Source organism: Alligator sinensis, unplaced genomic scaffold (genome assembly GCF_000455745.1).
Source record: "Alligator sinensis unplaced genomic scaffold, ASM45574v1 scaffold880_2, whole genome shotgun sequence".
Taxonomy (NCBI): domain Eukaryota; kingdom Metazoa; phylum Chordata; order Crocodylia; family Alligatoridae; genus Alligator; species Alligator sinensis.
The window spans coordinates 555118-565302 of record NW_005842934.1 but is presented as its reverse complement, the minus strand read 5'-3'; the positions used below and the strand labels follow the sequence as shown (position 1 = coordinate 565302).

Here is a 10185-nt window from a genome sequence, read left to right as displayed (position 1 = left end):
TGTCAGCTGCCTGTTTAATCTATGGCCGAATATCCGAATCGGCCAAATCTTTTTCTGAAGAGATTCAGATATTTCAAAAAGATTCAGAGCTTTTATTTAGTCTCCCAATTCAATTCAGATTCGGAGTTTTGGTCCCCAAATCAGGCCGAATCAAATCAGCTTGCGAAGCTTCAAACAGCCCTCGTCATTATAACACAGAATTCTAGGACAGGGGTGGCTCAGGGCATGGGGAAGAGGGGACTATGGACAAACAGGCTGTAAAGAATAAGGATTTGCCCATGTCCTGCAATCTCTTAACACTCATGCAGGGTAAACAGAGACCAGCTTTTAAGGTCTTGCCCAAGGCAGAGATGGCTATGGACAGAATGCACTTAGCAGCACTCGCCGTGTGTTCATGGGCAGAAAGGACAAAGCTCCCTGGCATCTCGCAGAGGGCAGGGGGCAGCTGGGAGGCAGGGTGATTTTGCAGACAAAGCTGCAGAGGCATCACGCAGAGGAAAGCCTGGTGCATTCCCTTCCAGAGACTCCCCGTAGAAGGGACTGCCGAAACAGGAGGCCGCCAAGTAGAAACTAGGGCTCCTCCAAACGCATCCGGCTATAAGGGAAGAGTTTTACGGCTAGGCACGTCTCCCCACAGGGTTTCCAGGCTCAGCAATGGAGGGCTAGGGCCTGGCCCCTGCTGCCTTACCTCTACCTGCAGGTCCCCGATGTCATCCACTGACCAGGCCTCATCGTCGTTGTCATAGTTAGGGACAGTGGTGAAGCTGCTAGCTCTCTGCTCGTGTGTGATGCCGCACTCGGGCAGGTTCTCCACGGACCGTGTGCTCCGGATCCGGTTCTCGGGGATCCGCGCTGGCACATTAGTGGTGTCAAAATTCTCACATTCAAGTACTTCCACGTAGATTAAATAGGGAGCCTGGGGGAGGTGACAAAGGACATCAGGGCAGCAGGGGCTGGGCAGCACTTGGGCGGGAGTTGGGCCATTCTCTTCTAGGCTTGCAGTGCCGCCTCTGACTGCAAACTCACCTCACTTGGACCCGCCTCAAAGACCCTCAGCACTAAATCAGCCCCCTGCTGCCTCCTGCTTTGTGCTTAAATCATGGAACACAGTGCAGGAACTAGCTTTTTATCCAGTATTTGTACAGCACCTAGCACCAGGCTGCCTCAGTCTGTAGCCAGGGTGTCAGCCCTCCCGAGCACTTTATGGCACATTAGTGAGCCAGACTGAATGTGTGCTGTGTTTAAGAGTCCTGTTCAGCACAGCACCCCATCTCACTTCTCTCTTTGCAGCTGAACAAAGTGCATAGCACACGTGTATTGGGTTCTATTCCAAGCAGAGACAGAAAGGAGTCTGCACTCATTGGTACTCGTATCTGAAAGTCAGAGGGCCCAATAAAATAATACAGTCATCCCCACCCATGCAAAAATTCAGCAAACAGAAGTCGGATCTATTTAGCCTAGTATCAAAGAGAGACAGTCGGGGTTGTCCTTAATGCTGGGTTTTGTCTGCAGCTTGTCTAGCACTAATCCTCTAATGCCTCAAGAGGATGGAGGTTCCCCTCCCTGGGCCACTCTTACCTTGTCCTTGGAGTTCAGCACCACAGCCTGGGTGTGGGGCACCCGCACGACGTGGTGGTCGAAGCCAGCCGTGGGCAGCCAGACACGTGCCGGCAGCTTATGGGTCAGCAGCGAACAGCTCTGAGATGAGGCGCTGAGTCTTCTGCTCTTTGGTCGGCAAAGTGGCCAGTCTCTTCCCGATGGCCATCAGGGATTTGATGAATTCCCTCTCGGGGGCAAGTCTGACAGGCTGCAGAGTTTGGGGGGGAGGGAGGAGAGAGGTGTGAAGCACCGACTGCATTTCAGGTTATTCGTGCTTCTGCAATGAGGACTCGGCCTACAGAAGAGAGGCTTCCCTCACTTCTCGCCATCCAACACCCTGCCTGTTCCATCCATATGCAAGCACATCTGGAAGAGATGGACTCCTCTCGCAGGATTTCCCTTCCATAACCGAACGCAACAACCTCCCGAAAAACCTCCTGCTCCCTTTAACTGGCCCTTTGCACCCAGAAGGAACCGTCTCCTGCTCATCAATCCTTGGGATGCCATCGCCTGGCACAGATGGCCAGCAGAGGGAGTGCACGTCCTTTCCCCGACTCTACCAGGCCCGGAGCTCCTCCGGATTTTTAATTCCAGCTCCAGGGAACATTCCTCCATCAGACTATTGCAGCGATAACAAGCCTCAGGCCCATCTCCTTCAGCCAGTGACCTCTTTGGGAAGGTGGCTGCTGTTTCTCACAGGCAAAGCCCTGAGCAACTGGACTTGGCCTGGCCAAGGGCATAAGCCCAGGATCGGATTCTGCCATGAGAGATGTGGAATTCAGCAGCTGCAAAGCACCCCCATCACCAAGTCATGCTGGAAACGCACATGCAGAAGCCAAGCAGCTTAGGAAAGAGAGAAAGTGAAGCTAAAACTGTGCGATGGCACCATTTAGAGCCAGGGAAGGCCAAGGGAGGTGGTAAAAGAAACCAAAAGGAAGAATAACCATATGTAGTAACCCCCGTGTCCTCCTGCATCTGTAGTCTGCACTAAAAATACTTTCAGGCTTCAATAGGTGTTGATCTTTGCTCTAGGAAGATCACCCATCGCTGTTCGCCCTCCGGATGCCAACGGCTTCCCTACAGCCCTACTGTGCCAGCCAACATGGCATGGGTGTCCTTAGGACAGGAACACCCCAGCCAGCAAGATCGATCCCAGGCTCTGGGCAGTGGACATCAGGCCCTCTCACACAGATGCATCCAACCCACGCCCTGGTAGGCCCGGCCCTTAAATGCACCCACAGCAGAGCTATCATGTCTGCACAGACCCGTCCCCCCCACCGAACCTGCCTCTCTACCTCCGCATCCTCTCACCGTTGACAGCCGCCCCAAAGTACTGCTACGTTTGCTGCAGGGAGAGCCAACATAGGGGGATTTCTTTTATTTATTTATTTTCTTTAAGTGCACTATCCCTTCTGATCTAGGCCCATCCCATCTTCTACCCAGAATCCTCTGGACTGCATAAGCCAGGACCCCAAACTACTAATTCCTCCCCACAAATTTTGGGCCAAGCTGTGTTGGCCAGCATGTGCGAGCCACCATTTCACCTAACGACACCGTGAAGCTTTTCTTGCGTTGCACACGCCAGTGACTCATAGTCAAAACCCGGATGCTTCAGCAGTTGCTTATGGTTGCGTCCCGCAACGCAACGCACAACCGCAAACCCAGAGGCACACGCATACTAAAGCAAAGCCCAGCCCTCCAGCAAGGGGTTGGAGCTACTCCCAATCCTCAGAATGAGGTCGATCATAGCAGCTGCAGCATCGGAGGACTTGGCGTTGCGAGCATGCAGGGCGCTGTCTGAACGTGAAAACCAGCCATCCCAGTCCCTTGGTCCTAGTAAGAAAACACCTGTCTCCCTTTCTACCTTCTGCCTCAAAACTCTTTCCAGAGCAACATCATCCTGATTTTAGAGGGAAGGAAGTCAAAAGGAAAAGGGAAGCGAGTAGCCCACGGCTATTGTCAGCAACAGGAACAGAAACTCAGCAGCTCTGGGCTCTCCCTCCCATCTCATTAGATATTTCCTGGCAATTAATTGTGTGGCTCAGAGATCTTTAGAGGCACTTTGGCCCTTCAGCCCCTCCACCAAGTCATGAGCTGCCAGGAAATGGCCTTCCTATTGGCTATTATTGCTAGGTCCCAAGTGCAAAGACTTCTTTGTTCTTACTTTGTTCTTCCCCAAGAGTGTCAAGTATGGAAAGTTCATCACCCCCTCATCCTGCTATGGAGAGGGAGCTTCAGGAAACATGCAATGCAGCTGGATTAGTCATCACGTACTCTGGATGGGGCTGCCAGCAAACAGGCCACGTCTCTAGCACGAACGCTGAGAGGCAGAAAAAAAAAAAAAAAATCCACCCGGCCAAGTCAAACCAATGTACAGCTGCGTTCCAGCATGAACACGCTCGCAGGAGGTTTATCCCAGGGTGGATCGTTCACATGAAGCCTCCGAAGTCAAGCAAGTGGCACTTCATTCCTCCCTGAAGGCTGTTGGCCTGGTTAAGGACCACGGTTGTGCTCTCCAGGCCAACTTAAATGGTCATTGTAATTAGGGAAGGGCAAGAGGCTCCCTCCTTAGTCTCAAGGAGGTCTCCTGGGTCAGGTTTGTGTTTAAATCTGACTGTAGCAAGAACATACAGGGCTCGCCCCAGCTGTGAACTCTGACAGCTGTGTGCAATGTGGACAGATCCGCACCCAGGTCTTTCCCATTGGTGATTTCAAGTTGGATGTACTTAGTCTAACATGTTGGAGCCCAAGCGGCGCTCATCGCTGGTCAGAAAGCATCTCTAGATGCTCAAGCCCTGCCCTCCTTTTCCAATCCTCTCCTGTTCCTTCTGGCCAAACTCCGCTGATTCTGCTTGCAGGGATCCCTGGCTTCCCTTATCACCCTCCCACCAGGTTCAAATCTCACCTTAGCCATCACTTTGCTATGGACCAACCCACTGCTTCTACCTCTTCCTTGGAGAGCCATCTCCTTCAGCCTCCTATTACCTTCTGTGCTCATATCTAGGCATTTGAAAGTGCTGGGATCTTAAAAAAAAGCCACCTCCACTGTGCTCTGGCCAGCTGAACCCCAGCTCTGTCCCATCAAGGCCTTCCTAGCTCTGCCCGAGTCCGTTGTCACATGAACCACTGTGCCTGGTGAAGCCTGAAAGAAGAGATCTCTCCTCTGCGGGAAGGCAGGCAGAAGGCAACCACTACGTGAAGTCCCTTCAGGGTACAGAACAAGCACTGAAAAGCTGAGTGGATCTCACAAGCTCATGGCATCAGACCCAAGTGCAGTTACAGATATGAAAGCAACATCACCGTGGCTATAAAACACAATACCCCTGAGACAGCTTATCCAAGGATCTGAAAGCCTTCTGCAAATATCACGTCTCACAGATGCTCTGCGAAGCAGACAGGTGCAATTCCCCTTTCTCTGAGAACGTGAAGAACAGAAAAATTAGCAACTTACCCATCATCATGCAGTAATTGGGAAAAGCAGCCAGGAACCTTGGCTCCCAATCTCTGCAGCTCTAAGCAGAAGTCTCTCCTTGACAAGAGCCCCCTGGCACCTTTGGGCTTGTACATTAATAATGGCTGGATCGACCAATGGATTGCCAACCCAGGTCAGAAAGCTGCTTCTACGCGAGTTTTGGGAGAAGAGCACCGAGAGAACCGAAATGTTCAAGGTCTCGATGGGTGTTGTTCTCTTACCGTGTTTCACTGAATGTGCAGAGAAAGGCCTAAAGTGCGAGTGAACTACAAAGCTGCTCAGAGGAGCAAGATAAGGCCAGATACATCCCAAACACCTCATTGACAACCCAAGAGGGCAATATGACACATGCTATTTGAGGGAAGGAGGAGGAAGTGCGAGACACTGATCATGGCTACGTTACACAAACCCTGCTGGTCTGGATTTTGGAGCATGAACTACATCAATCAATCAATCAATCACTCACTCACCACGCAGGAAAGCCAATTAGGACTCCCAGACTGAACACGCGCAGTTAGGAACAATGGTACAACGGATCAAGAGAGGCTAGAGATTAAGATGAAAAAGGCTTCATTTCAAATGAAAGAAAAATCGTGATCAAAAGAACAAAATTTCAACCGAAAGGAAAATGAATTTTTGTGGGGAAAAGAAGCAAATTAAAATCCCATCTGGCAGGCGGCTTGGGAGTGAATGCAAGGAAACAGCAGTTCCTCTTTTGTTTGCATCAAGGGAGCATAATTCAGCCCAAGCAGCTGTGTTATTCACCTGCCACCACGCTTCTTTTTTCATTGGAGCTGCTCCCCTCTCCACAGCTGGCTCTTTGTGGACGAGTTACTACGTCCCATTTACAAGCCCCTCACCGTTTGCTACTTCACGTCGGCCAAAACTGTTGAAGCAAACTGCCCAAAGCTCTGATGGTGTGAGGCGGGGTCTGCGGCAGGCCACGGAGAAGCATGGAAGGGACAGTGGTTGCGCTAGCACTGCAATCAAATAGTTACCCAGACCGTTTTCAGGGCCATTGATTCTGTGCAGGACAGGAGAGAAGTAAACCGCTACGGTTCACAAAGGCTCAGCCAAAGAGCATGCGCCGGGGTAAAAGGCTAGCAGAGGGAAGCTTGCTCTGCTTAAGGCAATATGGTGGCACAATGGAGTGGTTTAATCCCAGAGCTGTTTACAGAGCGTTTGGCAGGTGACTGGAGTTTAGTAAAAGTATTTCATGACAGAGGAAATGCTGCTGTGAAATCAGGAAGCCAGGCAGCCCAGTCGCTAGAACAAAACCGGCCACTTACGGAACAGAATGATTTATCAAGACTTTCCGTACTCGATGAGAGGTCCTGGGAAATGGATGGAAAGGGTTTCAAACAAAAAGAAGGAGAAAGAGGAAGGAAGGGAGAAAAGGCAAGAGTTTAGCTCCAGGTTTCAGACCATTTTTCATTTTCTTTTTAAAAAAATCACATTTGCTAACCAGGACCAGAATTTGCAATTTCCTAGTGAAAAGAATCATAGGTGCACTCAAGTCCCCATGAAGCTACAGTGATGAAGGCTCAGGGGACCTGGGAAATGACAGCTTGGATCTCAAGTCTGTACCCGCAAAGCCAGAGCACTTTGCATCTGCTTTTCAGACCCTACCCAGAGGTGCTTACAAACCATGTCAGACTTAATTATTTGTTACAGCACATAACCAAAGACAGATGTTCCCATATTTCCATCCTTCCCAAATACCTCTCATCCTGCAGAAACGTCATTCAGCAGCAGCTCGGCTCTGCAATCCAGACTGGGGCTGTTAGAAATGAACCACACAAGTCCAACCCAATGGCTGCTGTTCAGAATGGGGCTTGCATCTCAGGTCCAGGCACTGGTGGCAACCCTATGGGTGCTGTCTGCCCAGCCCCATGCAGCAAGCAGTTCAAACCCTCCCTCGGGCCTGGACCCTCCCTCATTTAAGGACTTCTCCTTGGCCAGATTTTTCCACCAGAGAATCCTCCTTGTGGTACTTTCTTCCAGAGTCAGGCTAGCACAGCCAGCAATTAAACTATTTCCATAATCAAGCTGACAAAGCAGTTGTAAGCAGAAGACAAGCAGCAGATTCACCAGGCAATCAGTGAATCGCCTCTGTACTGGCAGAGGCCTTCACACAAACCATTAAATCAGGCTTTGCTGCGGGAAACCGAGACAAATCACATGCAACTCCTCTAATGGTTACTCTAGATCTCGGCACAAGTCATTCCCGCAGCCTCGGTTTAACATTTGTTGCTGGATTCCTCCCACCCATCACACCCAGACTCTTATCTCGGAGCTGCATCCTGCGGTCTCTCTGGGTTTTCTGTCACTGTAGTTCCCCAACAGCAAAAGCAGAGAGGCAGCTGCAAGGACATCAAACCAAAAAGAGCTGATAGACGCTATCAGCCTGTTCCCTGCACGGTGCCAAGGGAACAGAAACCGAGGCTGGAATACATGCCTGCGCAGAGCAGGGATGCTCCAGGCATGTGGGTGCCTCTGGTCACTGAATGGAAAGTGTCCATTCTCTCCCACTTGGCACAGAACAAAAAAAAATCCCAGCCTAGATCCCCCTTTGGGCCCAGCCCAGCTGCCACTCACGGCACCCCCAAGGCTGCCTTGCACTTCGCAGCAATCCTAAGTCTCTAGGACATCTCCAAATGAGATGGAGGAGCTCGTTATAAACTTACCTGGCCTATGTATGCCGAACTTCCCTCTCTATTGGGGTAGGCAGCTGCAACTGGCCCGCAGGCTCCTAGAAGCTGATGGCATACTCTTCGAGAGCCCAAAGCCAAGGCAGCCCTTGCCCTCCGCTCCCATTTCTGCGGCACAACTAACGCATATACACACCGTACACTGTAAACCAACCCAGGAGTTTCAGCTGGTTTACTGAGCAGGATGCCACCCCTCCACAATCAGCACAGGCTACCTGGGGACTTCTGGACTTAACTCAAGGCATCGGCTTTGTCCCCCGCGGCTTCAAGATCTTCCAATTGTCAGTGCTGCCAAAGGAGCCATCAGCAAAGCTGGCTGCCCTCCGTTAGAAAGAGACAGGGAACCGGCAGTGGGGCACTTTCCGTGGAGTGAAGGTGAAGATGTGGATGCTACGGGGAAGGATCTGGCTAGCTGTATCAGCAGGCACGGACGCAGCAGGGCGAGCGGGTGCCCGATGGCAGGAGACTGCTACCGAAGGATTTATTCCTGGAGCAGTGGCCGAGATGCCTGGACTTCTGGCTGGGAAGCACTAATGATGATCTAAATCCAAAGCAATGACCACAAACTCCTTTTGGCAAAACGCTCCCCTTTTGTTCCGCGTCTGGCCGTTCTGACGCGCATTCAAGTCCAAAGAACAAAACCAGCGTTTTTGCAGCGCCTCATTTAAAATCTATTATTTTCATCCAGAAAGAGATGATAATGGAGCTCCCTACCCTGGAGGCTGGCGTGTAATTGGTTTTTAGAATTAGTTTCCCAGAGAGAAACAAACAGACCTGTTTTTAGCATGTTAATTACAGGGCTATGCTAATTCCACAAGGCTTAATCTTCCTATAAGAAATAATCGCATTTAAATTAATAGCTTCCTCATGACCACATTAAGAACTCTGATGATACCAAGACCTCCGGAGGTGGTTTACTCTTTTTTTATTCTTAGCGGGAGGCTCATTGAGGAACGAACGATTGGCTTTCTACCCAAGGAAACGACACTCAAGATAGGCAAACAGCAGAGGTATGAATATTCATGACAGACCTGTACACAATGATGTTGCCTTTTCTGCTTGATCCTTACCAGCAGTTTCCACAGGACAAAGATTTCCTTGCCCCCCTCCCTCCCAAGGATCCCACAGGACTTATTTTGATGTTTCTCAATTCCCCATGGAGACTCCACCCGAGGGGGAAGCTAAGTGGATGAGGTGGGAGGCAGCAGGCTCTTGCTTGAATTGCTCTTCTGTAGCAGAGACATAGGAAGGCTTGGGATGGGGCCTGGTACCATTGAATGCACTGTTATGTTTTGCCTCTTGGTCACAAATTTGATGCAGGCTAAGTTGGCAGAAGCCAGAAATGGTCACCACATGACATCCTATTTTGGTACCATGTAAGAGGTGAGGCTGCCCCATCTCAGCCAAGACATCGAAAGTCCACAGTAACAAACCTTCACAAGTGGCACTAACTAGCCTTTTATCTCAGTGAGCCCAAGGGCCAGGGCAGACTCTCCTCACTCCCAGCCAGCTTCCTGTTCCTGGCGGGGGGGGAAAAAACATCCTGCTCTGTACTTGAGGATTCAATATAGGCTTTAGGAGAGTTGCAAATCTGTCCCAACTACACACACACACACACACACTGCACTGGCTTATGCTAAACCTACCAACCTGTTTGGCAGGCATGCCACAAAATAGCCTGGCACCCTACCCAAATGCCACTTCTCCTGCCCAATCTTCTGCTCTGCTTTCTGCTCCCTGTTCTGTGCTCTGCATCTGACCTGCTGCTCTGCTCCCTGCCCTATGTGCTGCTGGGTGCATGCCCTCTCCCCCATGTTGCATGCCACACAGAGAAGCCACCCATGCCACTTGTGGAACATGTGCAGCTGACCAGCCACTCACAAGTTAACCAGAGACCTGCTCGATTAAACAGAAACTCCATGGTGGACACATGCCCGCACCTGGATCGCTTTGGTTTAGCTGACACCGATCCATCAGCTTATATCACTTCAGCTTTTCCCAGTGCATTTCAGACTGTTCAAAGCTGCACCAGCTCAACTGCAGTATTGAAGTCATAAAGTCATAGAAAGTGAGGGCTGAAAAGGACCTCATAAATCATCTAGTCCAACCCCCTGCTCAAAGCAGGGCCATCCCCAATTAGATCATCCCAGCCAAGGCTTTATCTATCCAGGTCTTAACCTCTCTGAATAGCCTGTTCCAGTGCTTTACTACCCTCCTTGTGAGAAAGTTTTACTTTATAGCTAACTTCAACTTCCCTTGCTGCAGCTGGAGCCCATTGCTCCTTATCCATCATCTGCCACTGCTGAGAACAGCCCAGCTCCATCCTCTTTGCAACCCCCTGCAGGGAGTTGAAGGCTGCTATTCAATCCCCACTCAGTCTTCTCTTCTCAGAAAAGTACCCGA

General features: G+C 50.6%; 1 protein-coding gene across 1 annotated transcript in view; it reads right to left on the bottom strand.

The window, feature by feature from the left end:
• Nucleotides 1-216: 216 nt before the first annotated feature.
• The window catches only part of LOC102369174 (phosphatidylinositol 4-kinase beta-like), a 39776-nt gene continuing 29807 nt past the window's right edge, over nucleotides 217-10185 (bottom strand). The window contains 4 exon segments of the mRNA XM_014526008.2: nucleotides 217-916; nucleotides 1579-1692; nucleotides 1694-1807; nucleotides 6361-6405. Of these exon segments, the coding sequence (XP_014381494.1) occupies nucleotides 596-916; nucleotides 1579-1692; nucleotides 1694-1807; nucleotides 6361-6405 (594 nt within the window). The 3' untranslated portion in view covers nucleotides 217-595.